We start from the raw sequence: 22,908 nt of genomic DNA on the forward strand, positions 1-22,908 counted from the left end.
AATGACCACAAAATTCAGGTAAGCAGAAATATTGTCTCAAGGGGAAAAAGCTCCTCAAATGATTAAACAAATGATTCTTGTCACACCAAAGGTAATAAACAATAATTGCAAAATACATTTATATAAATCTTCACAATAAATCCCATGGTGTTTTACAGTTTAAGAGCACATTAGATAGGTAGGCGTGAAGTTTGAGATCAATACAATAATAATATGGTGAAGTCTAAGAGACTATACAAAATTCTTCCATCGGGAAGCATGAAATTGGTGCGAAAGTAATGAGTCTATAATCACAATACACACAAGAAAACAATCCCTCAGGCTCCAAGTTCACAAGGTATTTAGATATATGTGAAAGCTCTCTGCACTTGTATTAAAAAATACATGTAAGCAAGCAGGGCTCAAAATGGAGATACTTATTTTTCAGTTTTCTCTACCTTTATCTTTGTCTGCATCTCAAGTTTCCGTTTTAATTTATGGAACAAGATGAACCTTGGATTTTTCAGCTAAAAAAAAAAAAAAAAGATTCTCACATAACCTTTGCTTTGTGAGATAAAGTTCACCAAATGAAATTAAGTCACTCCACAGCAATTCTTGGCCTTGTTCCAGGGCAACGTGGAAAGGAACATTTGTCATAATCACTTACAATTGGAAAAGAGGAGGAAGAGATCACCGTTAATGACGCAGCATCGTGCGACATCGGGGACTTTGGCTTATCACTGCTCAGCGACGACAGCGATGGACCTGGGAGAGCATTCTACATAGAGAGGAGCGAGATGCAGCAAGTTCTCTGCACGGAGGGATCTATAGCCTAAAAGGGCAGGTTAGTTAGCACGATCTCCTCTGATACAATAGGTCCACTTGAATTATTTTCCTTCTTGGAGTTTTTTGGTTGGTTGAGTGACCGGCTGTTTGGGAGGGGGGTGTTTGGATGAGCATAGCATGCCTGCGAGATCCTCCTCTTCCACAATTATCCTCTGCATATTCACTTCTCAGTTTCATGGCCCTTTTCAGCCTGCTTTTACAGATTTGATTTAATATTCATAATCACCTTGAAAAGGCCATCTGTAATTTTAATCACTCACTACCAATTACTTTCTTTAATAGCTATGACAGTATCACTCACAGCAATCTGATAAACCCAGAAGGATGGGTGAAGGCAGCACTGGGTGTGCAGTTTCTTGCTGAGCGTTTGCAGAAGATAGATACAACATTGCTGGCATTTTAAGCCTTCCCTGTCTTTACTAAGTCGGGTTTATGAGCATCTGGCTTTGCAGAGCGGATCGAAATAAAGCCAACACGGAGTAAATAAGCTTTTCTTTTTATCCCTCTTTAGTGTGCAAGGAACAAGTGGGGAATAAAAAAAACCAAAACACCAGGCAAATCTCTTGTCCTTCCTTCTTCATGCAACAGACTGTCCACCGCAGTATTTTCCCAGTAAGCTACTTGTTCTTAGCTTGTAGACATACTTAACAGCAGATATAGCTGGACAAAATTGAATAACCATTTTGCACAAACAGGGCCTTAGAGACTAGGACATTGTGTGCACCTTCCTGGTTGCTGCATTCCTTCATTTTTATTACAGAAAGCTTACAGTCCCTTAAAGATACACTATTTAACAATGATGTTCTCCCAGACTATAGGAGTTGTAACTTTGTTCCCACATTCCATAGCTAAAATTATTTATGCACCAGAAAAAGGCAGAGTTTTGGATTATGGATTATTTTTAAGGGACTTAAATTTTCCATCACTTTATGGCATAATCTGTAGGAAAAAATTAAAAATCAGAACTTGGATTACTCCAATGTCTAACCACTCCCCAGATGCAAATGACAATATGAGAAACTGCGGGCTACAAAAACGAAGGATAATGGACATCCTGGATTGGCAATTACAGCCTCCACAGTACAACCAAGCGGACAAGAAATCAATGCAGCTTTTACATACATCAGGTGAAGCAACCCGGGTTACAATCAAGTTTGAGTTTCTCTTCCTTTTACAATGGGGGAAGGGAGGTCCAATTATTCTAAATTACTTTAAAATTCACAGCAAGTCCTTACGTAAAATCTAAAAAAAGTTTCCAATGCTGAATCTTATTAACTAAAATTTGGAGGAAAAATTGGTCATCTGATTTCAAAAAACCAAACCTAGTTGGACAGTGTCTAAGCAAGAAACTTTCATATTTTCTACTGAACAAAACAATCAAATTAAATTAACAATCAAATTAAATGCCTTATCGTAATGTTTCTATACAAAGAATACTACTCAGTTTTACAGATGATCTTGAATCTCGCATGCCCTGACTCTCCAATGTTTATGTTGCAGTTGTAATCACTAGATTTTTTCGTTTTTATTCATACGCAGGCTGTGTGATCTTTCAGAATCACTTTGATGAATCATGTCTATCTGGCAGAATGATGACACAGACATGTGAGGGATTTCTATCTTTATTCAGTGTTCCTGTTCTGTGATGGGATATTGAGAAGAAATTAAAGACATCTTTAGTAGGAAGAGCTTTAAAAATTATAACCTTCAGGCAACCATACGTTTGTGAAAGCTTGAGATTAAAGTTTTTGTAAATATGCTGGGGGGAGTTCTGCCGTGCAGAACCTTTAGCATGTTTAATACATTCTTTAGGATATATATAGGCTTTTGCAGTAACTGTGTAAGTGCAAAGGCATTCTATTAAACATCTGTTTTAAGCATATTTATTATTCCACATTGATATTGTGTAGAAGACTTTTTGAGCTTGCCTAGTACAGTGACAGTTTAAAGAACACCATTAAGTAGTTCCTAAATTACTTATTTTCTAAATTGAAGAGCGAGTCCTACTCCTATGGATACAAAGCTGTCACAGCCATGTATTACATGGATGTTTTTCCTCTAAATGTAATTAATTTTTTTCTTAAAATAGCATGCTTAAGCTGAAGCTTGCTTCGGTAAGTTACAGATTCTTACTTTCTTGGTAAAAAGCACCCCTCAGTAGGGTTTAGCAACTTTAAATAAATGAAAATTATACTTTAAATACATCCAACTTTATGAAGATGGGAAACAAAGCAAAAGATTTCAAGTCGGCTACTTAGGATATTCCAGGAGTATGGCACAGCAGAATGGGACTTATAAGAGATCAAAAGGGGTAAATTGATACGCGATTCTCCAGCAGCTATTCCTTTCAAAGCTTCAGAATTAGAATACTTACATGAACTGAAGCAAAGCCCTTTACAAATGCCTACAAATCTCTATACTTCTGTCTCCTCTGGAAGTTTTTAGAAAGTACAGTTAATCTTAGGCATACATGATAAAGAAATAAACAGTTCTAAAGAAAAGATTGTTTGCCGGTTCTACAGTCCCAGAAGTAGCCAACAATGGGTGTTGCTTGACTTCAATAAATTCTTCAGACTTTTATGATTCCTGTTACCATTATTATTTATCATAGCTATTTACTAGATAATAATTTTTATAGCATTATCAATACATATTAAACAGCTTCTCAAAAATCCCAAAGCACTATTTAAACATACAAGCCTGGACAGGAGCTACTACTCTCACACCAACGATTAGAACTAAACATAAGCACTAAGTATTTAAACAAGAGTGAGAAAGTCAGTTCATTTCTCACTGCAATGAAATAGAAAAGAGAAACTGAAGAGAAATATTTTCATGGTAGAATGCGGTTAAGTTGGACCTGGACTATACTACCAATTCTACCATTTTTGCCCATGAAAGATGATTCAAACTTGAGTAAGCAGCACCATCTTTTTATGTCTGCTCAAAACAATGTTTATTTCAGCAGCTTCCTTTCATCTTATTGCGTGCTAGAGTATCAGTACAAGACTGGCTAAAGAAAAATACTGATCAAAAAATGATACTTTCTTTGTAAATTCTGCAGTATTACTTTTAAAAAAATTGTAGGTGAGTCAGTGAGATTGAAAAGTCTGTCTGTTGAATTAGCAATACATTTCTGTCCAGAAAAGTCTTCTGGCATTTCTCTTATGTTGGTCTTCCAACAAATCATCACAGTTTGTTCAAGATGGCATTTTCCTGGATGGCATGTATAATTGATGTATGTCACATTTTATAAAATGATTGCAAGGTAAATTCAATTTTCTCTTTTCCTTGTTTGTGTCCTCTAAGAATCTCTTATCTGCACATATCAATTACAGAGCAGTGACAAGAGATAGGATACAAATCACTCCGATGAATGTAATAGCAAAAGTGATTAGAGATAGCGAGAGATTAATTGCATGTGTCAGATACAAATAAAGGGTTTAGGAGACAACCGAGGATTTTGATTCCGTGTGTGTATTCCAGATCTCTTACAGACACAAAATCCAAACCTTACAGACAGACAAGCGTAACAAGAAGCTGGTTAAATTAATGAGTCAGATTATAGAAACCTTAGCATTTGCCATTTTTTCAGAGCAGTATGCATAACATATGTACACACGCCAAAGGAACATACACTCAGTTCGAGTGCATTTCCCCAGCTAGCGATGAGTCCCCATAACAGGGTTCCATCAGTTGCATTTGGGAGAAAAGGAACTATTCTTTCCATAAACCATGTATTTCAAGCTTTATTACATTCGTTGATGCAACATGATGAAAATTAAGTGCCAGATATTTAAATATCTTTTATGCTGGTGAAGTTCTCTTCATGCTTTTGGCTGCTGAAGTTCTCTTCAATAGTAAGACTGAAAAAAATAATCTTACAGAAAGTTTATTTTATTATCTTTCCATTGCAAAAAGCCATCATCCTCTATTAGGGTTGATACATTTAAAGTATCATAATGAATCTGAGGAAAGCCAAATAAAAATTTACTTCTACTAGCAAAGGAATTGCCTGGGACAGAGGCTGCAGCAGATGCAAAAGTGCACCGTGTATGGCAGTAAGTATTATCAAAAATAGCCCAGATAAAGAAAAAAATTTGAGACCAAGCAATGTTTCTGCTATTTATCAGAAAAAGCACTGATAGAATATTTGGGTGAAGCCAAGGAAAAGCTCATGCTGCCATGGAGGTTTCTTGGTTCATCTTTATTATTCCTGCAGTTTAGCAATCTATCATTTTAGCTGCAGGTTTCCCTCTATATCACTAGAGGTAAAAGTGAGGAAAGTTTTCCCTTAAGGAAAATAAAAGACACAGAATTATGGAAGAGATCTGACTAAAACTTTAAAAGAAACCACCCAAAAAAACCCTAAAACCAAAAGCTAACCAATGATGAAATTTGGAGTCCAAAAATGTTGATAAATCCTGAGCATCATCTCTTATTTCTTTGTAATGCATATAAAATGATTCTACACTGCAATACAGTACCTTTTTAACAGTAGATAATAGGGTAAACCATTAAGAATATCAGCCTTTGCTGAAATGCCTAGCTGTGGATAAAGCTTAAATTAACATTTGTTCCAATATATCAGAATCAAATCTTTAATAGTAACTCAATTTAGTCCTTTTTATTATAGCTATAATTGTTACTAAAATGTATTTGACTTAAATATATATACATATAGATCTCAAAACCACAGTTAAGTTTTATTCAATATATTCTCAAAATAATAAGAAACGAAAATCCCCATTTAAAAATTTATGCCTTTTAATATTAGAGCAGATTGGAGCTACAACTGAAGAAAAAGCATCAAGACAGACAGTATTTTTCCAGGGTATTAAAGATGGCATTTACACAAAACTGAACCTTAAGGATAAATTCTAAGTCCCAAACACTTCTACAGGCTCCTTCAAATTAAGTTTTTGGATAACAAAAGAATGTTAAGAGACCATCAGAGCAAAAGGCACACATTTACTCATGAAGACAAACATGACACAACCACTAGTGTATCCTTCCTGGAAATTCTGCTTAACAAAAATAAAGCAAAGCCTATGTAGAAAATGGGAAAGGAAAGAAATGTCATTATTTCAAAGAATGACTTCAACATAGCACAGCTCAGCCCTCTGTGAACTGGTTCAGACTTCCTCAGTATTTGGTCAGAACCTCAGGCACGTATGGTACAATCGCACGGAAGTGCAATTTAATTTCATCCCATATTCCTTCTCCTTCTCCCACCAAAAACAGAAAAAGAAAAAAAAAAAAAAGGCACATCATTGAAGCACTAACTTCACTTCAACGGCACTAACCCAGAGAGCTAAGCAAAGTAAATCCCCTTGGCATGAACTAAAACAGTTTGACAAGTTTATAGAGATTGTGTGAATTTGACCTCAGAATAGAAATATCTATTCCCTGGGGGTGCCAGCCCATTCCTTTTTTCCCTGCCCACACCTGGAAGCTGGACTAGTTATGAAAAATTCATGCAGCAGTATGCTTCAAACTTATCCATGAAGGATCCTCAACATCTGCTAAGTTGAGCTAACCTTGATGGTTAATATGAAAAATTTTGTCAGTGAAACACTCTTCTTTCCAGAGAGGAAAACATCTGCTCAAAATCTTCTGAAAACTTATCTTCTTAACAAACCTGACAGAAGGATGTCAAAATTACTGTCCTACCAACTACACTGACAGGTAATATGGCTTTATTCCCTGCCCTTCCCCCCCCCCCCCCATTTTCTTTCCTAACAATGTAAAGAATATTTCATTTTTACAGATACTGAAAGTGACCTAAACATCACCTTTACAATAGAAAAAAACACCAAAACTTTCCGTGCAAAATCAGTACCCGGTGAGTCTGAAATGGGACTCCTCCCTTCTGTAAAATTTATGCTTCGATACATTAAATTGAACAAAATAGGCATCAACCAGAGACAAACAAGGTCTATTTAGCCTCATGTCAACGTCTTCTGTAACAGAATAAAATTCTTCTTCTTACAAGTGGAAGCTGGGCAGAACAACATGACACTCTCGTATGTTAAATTAATTGCAATGCAACCAAGCCAGGAGTTTAATTTTCGGTCCCCAACTTTTTTTTTTTTTTTACTTTTTTTTTTTTTAAGCATTGCCAGTGCTCAAGGGAAAAATTTATCTTCGTTAAATGATAATTGGCTTTATTATCTTTGACTCTTCAGAAATGCTGGCTGGCAAGGTTTTTAAAAATTTCATCAATCTTGTTTTCTGTTTTTACAAAGCGTGCATCAGAAAAAGATGTCAGTCTGCAGAACACTCTGTATCTCCTAATATTATGAATAGGTCTTGAGACTATCTAATTTACTAATAAATCTATTGAAGAGACATGCATCTCAATGTTTCACAGCTTAACAAGAAGGTCCAGAAGCAAGGCCCTGAATTGTGGTTCCAGGTGATTAGCACTGAAAAACCAATTGAAGCAGGAGTATCTAAGCTGTCAGAACAGCTTACGCATACCCACCTTGTGCAAACTTGCCATTTAAATCATTTACTGGGGGACACTTCCCCAAATTTTTCATAAAATACTTCGACTAAGGTCTGAAATAGCAGTGCATACTCTTAAAAGTTTCTAAGACTGGGCCAACGGTGCTCACATCTACAGCGTTGCATTTAAGTTAATAATAGAAAAATCTGAGCAAGGCTTTTCGAACTTCTTCTAAAGCAGCACCAGAGCCTTGTCGGGCCATCATGTAATAAAGTAGCAAGGACAGGCATTGCGTACGTCGCAGCGGATACCTCAGCCGGCTCTTACAGTAATAAAAAGCTCCCTATCAACCTCCGCTCCCCCCTCCCAAACACTTACTAAACTCTTGACTTGTAGAGTAGAAATCCTTACAATTTCATTAAGAAGCTCTTAAGATCCCAGCTCCCTCTTTTCTCCAAAAAACACCTTCATGCATAAGTGGCATAGCCCACAGCAAAGTACGATGTTACCACTTTTTCTGTTTTGGGTTGGGTTTTTTTGGTTTGTTTTTGGAACAAAAAGTTTATGGAACTTTATTCCATACTACAACCGTAAGCGGTTTGGTACAGAGTTTCAGAGAAATTTAGCTGATACAGAGTATGGCCTTCGAGGAAATAAGACTTTTATGATGGCCTTACTTCAATGAACACTTCAATCTTTGTGTCCTGCCAACACTGGTAAGATCAAATGCATGTCAACCTTATCTCCCCGACAAGCCAGAGTCCATAGGAAGGGATGCGATCATCTGTGCTGCAGTGTATTTGGTGTCTGTTCTCCCACAGACAGACAAAAGCAGCCTAAAGAATTAAGGATCAGTTTAAGATATTATCATCAAATCTATTGACGAATTGATGGAAACAAGAAAGAACAATAAGAAACTCTCAATTTTTTTTAATTGAAAAGTCATATTTACATCTAAGCAGCTTGTGACAGCTCAGTGATACATTAACTCACACCTCTCTGGTTAAGTTGGGAAGTTCCAGCAATGGAGTTAATACTGAAATCCTCCAAAACAGTAACAACAGGGGGTAAGTGATGTATTTGAGTCAGAAAGCAAACTGAGTTTTGTTACTGTGTCTGTTGCCAAACTCTTGACTTTCAGACTTTCCAATATTCCTAGCCAAAATTTCGTGTTATTTACATGAAAGCTGGGACATATGGTTAAAAAAAAAAAAGGCAAGATTTTCATTAGCTTTGTATACAGTTCAACTGATTTTAAGACATTTTAAATTTAGGACTAATTTATGACATCTACTAATTTCAGCTGTGACATTATTCCCAATATGCTGCCTGTTGGACATACTTTCTGTTTCTGCAATCAGTGGAAACATGTCCACTTGAAACAAATGACCATCATTTTCAAGCATAGTTGGATTGTACGTCATGCTGTGGCCTGGACTTTCAAATTAAAACACACGGTTTTAGAGGACAGGCATGTGGAACAGCAGTGTTTAACCAAGCAAGGACTCGGCGCTTAAGGAAAACTTCTGCTCAACATTTGGATCTTCTTACAGAGTGACCATACCTATTGGCTAATACATCTTTAGTGCACAGCGTATTTAAGGAGTTAACCATCACAGTAACGCGTACTTGAGTATGTATCTGAAAACACCAAGATGTCCTAAAGCTCTGTTAACTTTCATTAAACCCAGGCATTCTCATGCCTATATTTTCCATGTCTGACCAACCTCAGAACATAGAGAAAAGCAAACCCAAGCACAGCAGAAGCAACACTGGCAAACTAGAAGGCTTTCTTTTGAAGCTGTTTTCCAGCTTCCATGCATCATGTTTGTAATCAGAGGTCAGTGTTGGGACTCAATGAGCTATAGGTTAGACTGACAAGAAAAAAAATAATGTTTTTACTTTTAATACTCAGAGCCCTACTAGACAATTCATTGTGATTGGGGCTTTTAGAATGTATTTTTGAAACCTGTTCAACATCATCCAACCTCCGTATTCAACATGTATCAAATACAGATATTAATTGAAGGACAGTTTAATGTATTTTCCAGAGGTCTCTCAAACTCCATTTACTTTCAGCCACAATTCAACATTGACTTTAATCTGCAATACAAGGCCCTATAGCTCATCTTCTGAATACCTCAGGGCTATACCTTTCTCCTACTGTCAGTCTTGTATTTCAGACCAGAACAGGACAGCTTACAGCTTTCTCAGCTGTTAGACTGATTCTGAAAATGTGCTTTTCCTACAGGCTGGAGCAAGTCTGACACCAATATCCTTCAAGGAATAACAAGTTATGCATATCTAACACTGTTCTCAGTGGATGACTGCCCTGGGAATTATCTATAGTTTATGTTTTTTTTTTTTTCCTTTTGCCCTCAATAAAAGTGGCAATACACATGCCGAGTCCTGTAGCAAGGTTGTACTCAATAATTAATATATAATCTACTCACACAGAGATTGGATATTCCACTTGTGGTTTTTTTATTTTGATTAAACTGTTTTTAAATTTTATACATGTCCTAATGGAAAGTGACAAATGTCATCGCTCTTAACATCTGATAAGACTCAGACAGCGACAATTCAGTGTGGTACCTTCCATACCTGGATGCACCTTTAACAATATCTTTCCAACCACTTGCTGGAATTCTTTATTACTCTTCCAAAATACATCATTTTTCTGCAGCCATTCTCTGCATATTGGTTCAGGACTATGTTTTTGCCTGATGGTTTTCTGTTCCTAGACCAAAAAGGTTTATTCACTTCTATCAAAGGTATTACATATGTTTCTCCCTCAGATCAAAGTTCAGAATGATCATGTTAATCTCGTTTTCTTTACGGACACTGTAATGCCTCATGGCCGGTGCCTTTCTTCACCACACACATAACATTAATAATCCTGGATATCAAGATGACAATTTGAAAACCTCATTGGCAAATCCATTTTTGGCTCTCCATCTTACCTCATTCTACAGTTTCTTTTATCCATGTAATATTTCCTATTTTTCACATTCCAGATAGATTTGCATTCATGGTACCAAGTCTGTACACATTTTGAAGTGTTTTCTTTTCCATATGCCCGTATTACCTTCTGCTTTGCATAGCAGTTGCTATGCATGCATGATCACAAACTACTTCTAGCATTAATTAAGATATGAAATTAAAGTGGGAAGTACATTATTGGTCACATAATACAAACAGTACAAATTTGTTTTAAAAAATGAAATTACTAAAGTGTTAGCAAACCTCTTTATACTGTCAGAAATAATAATGTTTACAATCTACATGCCACAGTACAGCCAGAATTCACAAGTGGATTTGGAATATTATTTCCACTTCAGAAAGATACACATAAAACCCCTGAGAAGCTCATTTCATTTATAAAACATATCTGGGAAGAAAACACAGGTCTGTCTCTTCTGCTGACTGTTAGCATACAGCTTCTGCCCTCAGTGACCCCTGATCCCACCAACAAGGCTTCCATTGCTTGCGTAAGAACAGCTTTCCTCGAAATCTCATTAGGAATTTTAGCAGAAAAATCTGCTAAATCTATTTTCTTAGAAATCAAATGTTTCACAGGAACATAATGTCTTTGATGAACTTCTGACAAACAAACATAAGCATATTTCCAAACACAATTTGCCAGATTTCCTGCCTGGAAAGCCAGACTTCCAAGTTTTGCTATTGCAAGAAAATGAGCCATAGGGATTGTCTCAAATCTAATGGTATCCAAGATCAAGAGATCTCGGGCATCTCATCATGCTGACTGATCTAGAGCCAAAAGTCTTGCATCTTCTAGAAGCCCAAACCACAAGAGTAGCCTTTCAGTAAAGCCGCCAGTGTCGTCAACAGTTTACCCAGTCATCTCTGTCTCTACATCAAAAATAGAAATCTCCACATTCACACTGACTGACATACTCCCTATCTCGCTGATACGTTACAAAAAAGCACACCTTTACTAATGTCCTCAGAAAAGGAGTCAAACCACTCTACATGTTTAGAATATTAATTTTTCATGCAAACACGTTTAGTAAATGTTTTACAATAGTTTACACATGCATATTTTTGCTGAATGTGCACATTAGTATATTTAGTGTGTAGTCATCTTTCTGACCCCATTGCTCAGCTGCTTTCCCCCTGCCTTTGCTGTAAAATCTACTCATGGAATGCCTCTGTAATGGTAGGTGTTAATACAATTTGCACAATGTAAAATAATAACAATGAAATGCATGTTCCTTGGGACTTACTGATAACTCCAGGTAAAAATAGTGCCATAGACTGGGAATAGACTCAGTAATAAAACTGCACTCAGAAGAGTGACTTGTTTACTTATGCACAATGGAAAACAATACATTATAAACCCCTGCATTAAAAAGAAATTATGATCACCGCTTCACAACAAACAGCATGGGATACCGTCAGATACCTGCCTTGCACAAAATAAACCACCAGACAAAAGGCTTTGAGGGTGATTTGTCGAGAGCGTATACTCTTTTGGGTCCCACTTATTTTACAGGGAGTTCAATGTGCTCCAAAACAACCAGGAAAAGTTAACCTCCTTTAAAGATCCAATCCTTTATTAGCAAGGCTCTTTTTATCAGGGCAGCCTTTTGTGAATACTGTCTACAACCTCAGTTGTATGGTTTCTGGAATTTGGATACTCACTTGCTACGCTAAGATGAATAAACGGACTTGTCTTGTTCTCCCCATTCTTTTCATTGACTGCCTGGACATAGTAGCCTCCTGCGTCGATCACTGATGTTGCAAGGATCACCAGCTGATTGTCCAGTGTGATGGCTCTATTTAGGAAAGAGAAAGATCCCATTGAAACCAGAAGAATGGTACCCACTAGGCAAAAATTGTACAACACTTCAGACTTGACAGACTGGTACAATATTCATTGGTCATCTAAACCAAGATGTTGCAGAACCAAAACCAGCCTGATTTCAAACACATTCACGAGTAATCCTTAAGATCTTTAATGCCTCTAGGCCTTTTCTCTGTTTAGATTGTCCAAGATGTTTATGGTGACATGCAGAAAGCTACACCATATGAAACTAGAACAGTTGAAATGGCAATAAGAAGTTACACAAGAAATGGCAAATGACAGCAGAGACTGATAGCCTGCAAATGGCATCATTATGGATTGATGACAGTCCTGGCAAACACCGGTATGCTGCAAAGTCAGTTTTATTGAAAACCTTCTCAACAAGTGAAAGCTAGCCTATTAAAGACTGACACTCAGGGAATAAAACCACCTGGTTTAGTGAAAAAAAAAAAAAAGTAAAAATCAAAGGCAGCAGAACCTCAGAAGATAAACTTTCTGTATTTATGGCATCACTAATTATCACAACATCACAGACAAGATCAGCAGCAAGTTAGAGCCTAATTCATATAAAGAGGTGATGGGTGTGTAGATAGGGAGGGAAGAGTTTACGTTTGATGTAAAGCAGGTAGGAAAGCACAGCCCTGTAGTTAGCACTGGTGTAGGCCTGAAGGAGTCAATAAATGTCATTGTATAACACAAGTCTACTCTTGCTTGGGGCTGCTACATAACAAGTGTCTCTATAAACTCCCCTGTAGGCAGCATTACCCATTTGTACTGCAATAGGGTTGATTGCTTTGCATTTTACATGTATTAGACGGTCTTTTCTCAACTATAAAAAATTAAATCTTTATCTAGAGACAACATGTAAAAATTTAAGGCTTAACTGAACAGGACATGGGAAGATCAAGAACCAGGTAAGAATAAAAGAACACATAAAGTTCCAGAGAAAGCCTGTGGAGCAAAGAGCTGACACTAACGCAGACTGGGACAGGCACAAACTCGGAAATCTGAATGCAAGACTTGGGGCAAGAAACTCCCTTCACTTATATTACTTGATGAGAAGCCCCATTGAGTTCAGCTGTGCTATCAGTCATATCCTTGAGCATGAGGTTGAAACAACACATAAAATTATTATACTGGATGAAACAAGCTCATACATCAATAGGCCTCAAAAAGAGTCAGCGCTAAGTCGATGTATTCGTACACTAATCGGTCGATAATGACGGTCCTGCCTTTCTTCCTCCTGTTTTGGCATGGTGTGGTTAACATTAATAATTCACCACTGCTTTGCTTTTGAAAAAAGCAATAGGGGAAACCACACATTCCTACGGTACCATACTAGTTTTTATACATAGGAGGGGGCATAGAAAATTACAGTGAGAACATAGCAGTGTTCAAAGGCTGTGTGTATTTTATTCATATCACTTCAATTTTCTGATGTAGATAAAAAGAACAGTGAAATTCTATAAAGATATCTGTAAATACCAATAAATAAAAATCTACTGAAAAATATAAAAGGGTATATTTTCAGCTCTGAAACCAGTCATCACACAACAGCTAAAGATCCTGTTTGCATTATCATTACTGACAGTTTTTATTATAAAAAAATACTAAAAATAAACATCACCATATTATTTTCCTTTATTCAATGAACCTGCACTAGTTTAATGGATGGAAAATTATTCAAAGAAACTGTGATAGATTTACAGAGTGGGGATAGAAAATGCAATTAACATGACATTTGATAAAGCAAATAAAGATAAAATTCCAATGAAGTGCTAATAATTGAATATTAAAGACAACGATATTTACATTCATTTCTACTTTAGTTCTAAAGAAAGCAGCATTAGAAAGATTCTTTGAAAACACTGAAATATATTTCAGACTGCTTTGATGCTAGCTGCAACTGCACCGTAAGTTTTAAAGGTGACCCTTGAATACTGGTGAGATGCTTGCTGTTATCTGTATTAAAATGGCTGGAAATTTTGACATTTAAAGCATTATACTCGTTATATACTAATCAAATAGTATAAAGGGAATTAAAATGTGTTTATTAAGAAAATTGTTCAAAATTAAGTGGATTTTTTAATTATAATACACAAATATTTATTGGAGTGCAAGCAAAATGTAATGTTTGAGAGTGAAATGTAAGTAAATTTTGAAGATTAAATGAATGCAAATATATTTGAACTGCAGAAGATCAGTGAAGGGCTAACCATTATAAATTATACATTCAAAATTGTGCAAGAAGTTTGATATTAATTTGTATAGAAAAAAAGGATTAGAAGACAAAGAGGCTACTGAAGACAACTCTTTGGGGTCATCAATTACATAGCCAAATTAATGTTGAATTAAAAACCCCAAAATGAGTTATTGATATCTTCATAGTTCTGTGAAAAATTTAATGTTTCAATTTCATTAAGTAAAGACAGGTATAGAGCAAGACATGAGCCTTCACAGGCTGCAGGCTCCGAGAGTTTTATTTAGATCAAGCATGAGCCTTGTGCACCAGGAAAAATCAATTAGTCACATTTTAAGGACTCATTAATTCCAATGTTTCTAAACCATCTGAAGATTCATGCCCCAGCCCTTGCCAGGGTTGCAGAGGCTTTTTGCACAACAGCTGCACAGAGCACCCTGAAATGGGCTTAACATGTTTTCGTGGGTTTATTGTTTGTTTTCATTGTCCGATACAACTTTTAAATTATGACAGCACAACTCTAACGTTCCAAGGAAAATCTGATTCCCGGCTGCTCAGTTTACCAGCATATTTGAGGAAGATAACTATAGATGAAGTGGACCTGTCAGTAATTCATACCTAGCACAGAATTCATGAAAAATATAAATATTACCTTTTTTTTTTTTTTTGTTAAAAAGCAATATCAAACTTAACTCAATCTAACATTTTCAAGACAGGAGCAACCAGCAAGTAAACTAAGATGACCAATCCTTTGGGATTCCTTAAGGATAGGGAAAGGAGCATTTTAAATCATACGTTTCAATAGAAGAATTTTTAAAGTTTCTCTGGAGCTCAGTGGAAGCCTGTAGGGAGCAGCAGCCGGTACACAAACAGCAACGCACATGTCCGTGAGCAGTAAGTGGTTACAACGCTGGGTTCAGCATTATGATGTCCTACAAGCATTTCAGCAATACCTGTACCACAAAGCAGCCAGAGGCTAGACCAGGTCGATCTGAAGGCGAAGGCAAGTCGGGCCTTCAGCACTACAAGCTGTTTATGACACGCTGCCTAAGCGACGACCGGGTCTGACAGGGCAGGGAAAGGCGGCAATGACGGGGATAAGTCATTTCATACGCCCGGTTCTTCGAAGTACCTGAACATGTACCTGGGCACCTCAGGAGGTCTCAACACTTCCACTTACTGCAGCCAAAATTTAGCACTTACACACATTCTGGGATTTTTAATTGCAGCCTTCAGAATTGTCCAAATACTGTTAAAAAACCCTCACAAACCTGGTGCAAATACTCTCTAAGTTTGATCTAAAGCTTAAGGAAATTATTCTGTTAATATCAGTGGAACAGGAATCAGGCCTTCAGAGGTAAAGAGAATTTTCCGAAGGGGATACTGTTATTAAGGCATTTAAGACAAAGGTTTTGAAGTTAAATAATTTTTTCCTGCACTGAAAATTGCATCATTTATTAAAATGCTGCAGATGAACTCTGCAGTGTCTTAAATAGGTGGATTTCCATTAATAACATTTTTAATGTGAAAATAGCAACATCTACTCTACAAGTGGATAATTTCCTAATGTTAGATATTTGTTAGGTTATTAGTGTACCAGATTACACAATAAATAGATAATATTAGGTTATAAAAACATCATAAAATGAAAATCTTAGAGTAACCTGATTAGGCTTTCTCTTAGAAGACTACCATCTGCTCATGAGCCAGCGCGCAATATTTTAGTACAAAGGCCTTCATAAAGCCTCTTTTCCAATATTATGTCCACCTAATACGACTATCAATCCCTCTTTAGAAGATATTTTTTATTAGAAAACCTCTGTTCCCCTTCTAAAAACTTGTCCACGTTACACAGCAAGCACCGATCCTTCTCCACGAGCCATACACCACACGGTAACAGCAATGTTAATAGAAAAGGGAGAAATTGTGGAGTAATAGCAGCGTAATTACTGAAACGACTTCCCCCATGGATTTCCCCTTTTGGAAAAACAGACAGACACATTGCAGTTAAACACACAGCTGTTCCAGTGAAATCCTGACTCGTAGTGCATGCATGGCTTAACAGAGCGAGCGTTTCACCACCCATGTGTCCTCCAATTCTGATGGGGAATTATTAAATGAAAACTATTTAAATACATGTCTTCCACAAACAGTTTGTGTTTTTCAGGACTCGGTCACAGAGCAAAACATTAGCTTATGTGCTACAGAGCAACACGCTCATAGCAACAAAGCACCGAGAGCTGTGACTGGATGCCAGTTTCACAAAATATTATTTGGGTTCCAGGTATATTGTTACTGCAAATTGAACACCTATTAATAAAAAATTTATACTTACACAGCCACTGAATATTAACTACCTACAAATTAATGCATTGATTTCATAATCAATGCTAGTTTATGCTATTGCTTCTCTAGCTATGCCATAGCACAACACGCGCTTCTGGGAAGTGACTGGGATTTCTAGTTGTGAAAGTGTCCCACGGTTACACAAGAATGACAAGACTGTCCCAATTGCCAGGCAGAAGTTGAATACTACCATGAAATGAAGGAAGACTGGCTATTGACAGGTTTAGCAGACATATTTCCAGGAGAAGAATGAGAGAAGCGACAGAATTGCCATGTTTTAAGCTTGGCTTCCCTATTGTCTAGCACTAGTTTTGGAGCTTGCAAGGACTTGGTTTAGTAAAGCCACAGACAGGATTCCCCACGTTTCTTCATGAACGCGTTACACACAACCTGTTCCATGTAAACCAAGTGTAAGGCTGGAACAGAACCGGATGGAAAACTACTCCACAAATCCACTATCCGAACAGAAAGTTACATCAAGCAGAAACCAACAGGGTCTGTCTTGGGCCTGGCATTATTAAATATTTTCATTGGTGTTTGTTGACTGAATATAGATTTCACTTACTGAATCCGCAGATAAAGCCCCAAACGCTCTAAAGACAGAATTAGGATTCCAAATGCAGAGCACCTTGTTCAAGCCTCTCCACAAGACCGAGGGTTGCAGTTCAATGAACAAATTCAAAACATTGTATTTGAGAAGGAATAACTGACTGCAACACAGGCAAACCTCAAAAGAGGGTGTGCAAACAGCAGTAGCATTGGAAAATTTAAGAAATAACCCCATTTTTCATCCAGTGTGGCCTCCCCTCAGTTTTGGCTATCAGATTTAAACATGTGGGCTAGTCAAGAAGAAACAAATAAAAAAAAAAAAAAACACCCCAAACAAACCACAACAGAACCATCTTCTCCTCCCTCCATCCCCTCCAGCCCCAAACAGTAATCTAGAAAATGTGACAAGTGGGAGAATAAAAAAACCAAAAAAGTTGTCACAAGTGTCTTCATACATGTACAGGACTGCTACAAAAAACATATCTCAGTTTTAAGCAGAACATCAAATATTGAGTCTTGTTATAAAAATCTTAGCATTTCACCCTCAAAAAAATCTTATTTTTAGTCTTTGGAGATAGAGGCTCCCAGAAAGGATGCTCAGATGAATTATCCCAAATATATATTTAAAATCATGCTCATATCAAGAAATTACTGGTCTAGAGATTAGGAAAACCCACAAAACAAAATCCAGGATAATCACTACATACCTGATCATGAAAGATGTTTGCAGTGAGAGACAATGCTACCAATCCAGAAGAAAGAAATTACAGTAACAAACTACGGAATAATATTCATTAGTGTGCTATTTATGTTAAAATGTTCTTTTTCTCCCCCCAGGTTTTCAGCAGCTTCAATTCTTATTTAATGCAACTTAATTATCATCACACAACTTGTTTGTTTTTGTTATTTTTAAAAAAATTATTACATTTTAAGCAACAAGACTTAGTACAGCTTGATAAAAGAACCTATGCATGCTTAAATCACAGCTCTTGGGTGTTATTTTGCTGAACTACACTGTGTGCCAGATGTGCTACTCCAGCAACAGCAGTTCTCAAACTAGAAGAAAAATCCAGACTTTCAAGACAAAAAATATACATCTCAGTCAACAACAGAAGACAAAAACTTCCAGTAAAATAAGCCAATTTTCTCCAGTCTCCTCTTCTTATTAAACTCTTAATGCATTCAAGATATTTGTAAACAGAGTATATATTTTCTTCTCTCTCCAGTTTATCATATAATCAACACATTGAGCTCTACTTGCGACATCTCTATCTGTTACTATGGACATAGCTAGCAACCACTGGAAAGAAGAATAGTGAATTTTGTTTTTTAATATAAATGGGTCATTTAAACAAAACATTGCAGTTAAAAAGTATCACGGATTGTTGATTTACACGGCTGGCTGACTTCACTAACAGCAAGCACAAAGACTATTTGTAATAATTTGTGAATTTATAGTTCAATTTTCAGATACAGACATGAATATGGCTCCACTTTATGGTATTTCTCCTGAATTGATTATTCAAGGTGCTCTGTTTTTTTTAAACATTGATTTTTTCCCTTTCCTTCACTCTAAAAGGAAAACTTCTGTTATTAAATTCTATCTTCACTTCTGATAAAATATGTCAGCATAATCGTATGTGGTACAGTGGTTCGTAGTCAAGTATTAAAGAGCTTCCTGTTGAATATTGTATCTTCATACCATCATTTCACTGAGATACACTTATATTTATTCTGTAGTATATAAGGCATGACTATGAACTGCACTAACTATAAAACAAATTAGCAGCATGGCCCTGTCACAGGGCAATGCACTATAGAGATAATCGATTATATGACAATGACAAAGAAAACTTCAACCTTTTAACAGCATATTTAATAGATACATATAGACATGCCACAGCTCTGCCTACTTAGATGCTCCTAACCTCTGTTATATGTGTTCCTGAATCTGCCTCAGCATCCCTGATTCCACACGCATGTCATTTGAAACCATCTCCATTTTCACATCGGTGTAGCTGAGAAGAAGCTACAGCCACTGCTGTATAAACATCTCGAGTCTCAGGGACTCAGAAAATCTGTATCACAGCAACTGAAGTATCCACACAGTTCAGAAATAAAATTTCAAATCTCGGACAGGTCAATGCAAATCTCCAATACATTTGGTCAGTTTTCTCAGTTGAAACAAGTCCTTCTTTGGCAGCCAAATACATGCACGAGCCTATTTAAAACTGATATACTGAACACACAGAGCATTGACAGAAATCATCTGGCTATAATCATGAAACCTAATGGCAGCTATCAGTGAAGACGAAATGGCCACACACATTGTGGAAGACCTCAAGAGAACGGCACTTTCAATGGCTGTGCCAGAAAAATATATATCCGTCTTATAAATCCCGCATCCAAACTTACTACGCTAGCCCTACAAGTGAGAAGAGCAGTACCGACCTAGCCACTCAACTCCTTTATGTGACACAAAATACAAGTACGTGGAAATAAACAGGAGAGTTTCAAGGGATGGGAAAATTTGTACAGCTATAACTTATTACACACTTATTTTGAGGCATAGTAGGCAATGTTGCTCTCCAGAACTAACAGTCTATTAGCTCATTAGGTTTTAGATGCATTACTTCTCCTTTTAATAGTACCAAATCTTTAAACAAAGGGCATGGATATGGCAAAAAAGCAGTAAGTGACCCAGGCATCAACCTCTGCTGCTGCCAAAAAGCAGCAGTACTGGGTAGCAATAGAGCAATTTATTTAGACAAGTTTTACTATGAAAAATAATTAAGGATTTAGTGGCTTGGATCAATACAACAGCTAACACTATCTATGTATGATACTGCAGCTTGCCGAGAGTAGCATTTGTGTTACTGCTGCAAATTCATTGTACAACGTTATTTTACAGTATCTTAGGGTTGCTGTCTACGTCAAAGTAGGGATTTTGTGTAGTTACTTCTACTGACATACCATTAAGATACATACTACTGCTACACAGCACGAATTGAGCACAGGCTCGGTAGCCAAGTATACCCAGGTTTTGCCAGTGATATGCGAGTTAGCCTTTTGGTCAGTATGTTTTGCCAAGAGAGAAAAAGGATAATACATGTATGTATTTCTTTTTATGCTTAAAAATCTATCTAGAGGCTTAAATAGTTAATACCTCTAGAGCTCAAAAGATGTAGAGGATTATCTAAGTGCTTAATGTTAATACTCTTCACTTTCCCCTCTTGCGTTTCAGTTTGACTATCAGGCATTTTGTTACAAATTTAGGCAAACCAACTTCTTGCTTTCTGATTTCCAACTGCTTTAACATGTCCTGAATTTTACACACCGGGCAGGTGAGCATTGCTTTCCAAACACCAGTCTTCTAGTAACTGATGGTATTACACTACTTCTTTCAGCAGAATCCCCTCATACTGAGTACATATGCATTTAGTAGCAAACACGACTCCACGGACTCTGTGAAATCCTGCTTATTATTGAAAATTACACAGCAGAAGAAATTTCCAGTCAATCACCAACTTTTTTTTTTTTAAACGCCATTAATGCAAACATTTCAAAGCACTTCAAGTTAGTGACAATAAAACATAAAGAAAACACTGGTTAAAAAAAAATTTTTTTTCTTCAGCAGAAATTGAAAAGGAAGCAGTGACTCCCTATTTCTATCATAAACAGGCCACAGAGACATAAAAATGAGGCCAGGTTGGATACATTCGACTATACATCTAACATACATATGAAACCAAACACTGGAAACTTTGGAATAAAAACAAAACCTGTGTACCATCATAGCAGCAGTTTGTGCTATGGTTTCTACCCAAACATGATTTCCTGTCAATACTGTAAATTGAGCGCAGTAAATAACTGGAAAATATTGCTCTATCAATAGCATCTTATCTATTCAGTTAGGTATATGTTACTAGTCAAAAAAAGTACAAGCTGAAAATTTTTCATAAAGAAAAGGAGAAATACCTCTTTCCAATAAATGAGGCAAATATACACACAGCTGTTGTATAGCAAAGCTACAGAATTCTACAAGGTGGAAAGTGAAGATATGAGAGGGTTTATGTAAGAGATTGAGAAGATAAACGCAATTATATCCAAACCTAACTGTTTGATCATCCCTTTCCCAGGCAAAGTAATGTTACATGTATTAAAATCTATGAAACCTCAGTATGAACATTAGCATCTTTTAAACTGAATGTCTAAAGGCTATCTTCCAGGACACTTTGTAAGTATAGCGCCCTTTTGGGAGCCATTTGTAAGTTGTATTTGAAACCTGGCTGTAGCCCTTGACTCCAAAACGCGTAAAGAACACTTCAGCGGCCAACTAAACCATAAATAATGCATGATTAAAGAAGCAACAGACCATATGGATTTTTTTGCTATCAGCTTGGGTGATGTTGCCAAAACCAGGAAGACAGGTAACCTATCAACTGCATTTATTTGTAAATTACTTGAAATCAATACACGGGTGTGTTTGTATGACTTACTGTTTTTTTGACTTCTGAGTTTAATGACACAAATTTCCTTGCTGTGGAGCCGCGACATATATTCAGGCCCTCTGGTTGTAAAGCTTAAAGAAGTCAGAAGGCCAAAGCTTGCGTAGTAAATCTTGCCAGTCCACTGGTAGAGTGACAGCAACTTCTACTTTAGAAACAGTCCCAGAGGTAACATAGAAGGCAAAGAACTTGAACTCCCTTCCTTCCCATACTGAAGCTATAAGCACCACACATTCCCCCTAATGAAGGGCAGTAGAGAGTATGCATCCCAGCGTACATTTGCTGGATGATCCATAAACACTACGCCTGTTGAGCAGGCAAGTGAAACCCTGAAGTGTCAGTAGATGCAGTTTGGTTTCTCTGATTTTATGACTACAATACACTTTGCAGAGCATTTTTATTCTCACTGCTGTAGAAACACTCAGCTATGAGTTACATGGCAAAAGAACTCACAAATCCTGGAAAACATGCATGCGTATTACCAGCCTAGCTTATATTCCTGGGGTTGCGAACAGAATGCTCAACATCTTGCCGATGCAAGTAATTCTACATAATAGTTAGACTGGAACAGAAAATCTCTGATGCCCCCAAAGTCTTTGCTGCAATCTGTCTTCACATATTTATCTCCTTACTTGCAGACATTTCTGCTGCAGAGGTTTTAGGGATTTGCTCCTGCAACACAGCAAAATGCTGCTCCCTGCGAATTCCCTCATTTGGGGAAGAGGTGCTATTACTGAGTTAATGGACAGTAGACACAACAGTTCCATCACCTTCAGTTACTAACCCTTTTTATCCACTTCACCCTGTAATGAGGATCTCTACTTGCTTACATTTACGTAATGGCAGCATCAGCTATCCCCTAATCCTGAAACACATTAAAATAGGAAGATAGATGCAGGAAAACATTAAAATTCCCTTATCACTTTGCTGCAGGGGTATAAACTTAAAACAGAAGATTGTACTTATTTGCTTGTTTTCAACAGAAAAACATTTACTTAATTTTCTCCTTAAATAATCCTTATGAGTGTTGAAAGGATGCTTTGATTATTACTGTAAACATAAACAATGAAACATTCCATTGTAGCTCACCTAGGTTAGATAGAAACAAATTCAATTCCTTCCTGTACACGTTTTTCCCAGGTGCATTAACACACTCCTTTACATTCAAGAACCAACTTTTATTACAAAGCTGAGTGTGTAG

At 36.9% G+C, this 22,908-nt stretch overlaps 1 protein-coding gene across 1 annotated transcript in view; it reads right to left on the reverse strand.

Moving 5' to 3' along the window:
- Positions 1–11,941: 11,941 nt before the first annotated feature.
- LOC104618353 (protein sidekick-1-like) overlaps positions 11,942–22,908 on the reverse strand; it is a gene marked incomplete at its 3' end in the record, with an annotated part of 81,151 nt that continues 70,184 nt past the window's right edge. The window contains exon 5 of the mRNA XM_010283928.1: positions 11,942–12,075. Coding sequence (XP_010282230.1) covers positions 11,942–12,075 — 134 coding nt within the window. The remainder of the gene's footprint in view (positions 12,076–22,908) is intronic.

This window comes from Phaethon lepturus, unplaced genomic scaffold (assembly GCF_000687285.1).
Source record: "Phaethon lepturus isolate BGI_N335 unplaced genomic scaffold, ASM68728v1 scaffold743, whole genome shotgun sequence".
Taxonomy (NCBI): Eukaryota; Metazoa; Chordata; class Aves; order Phaethontiformes; family Phaethontidae; genus Phaethon; species Phaethon lepturus.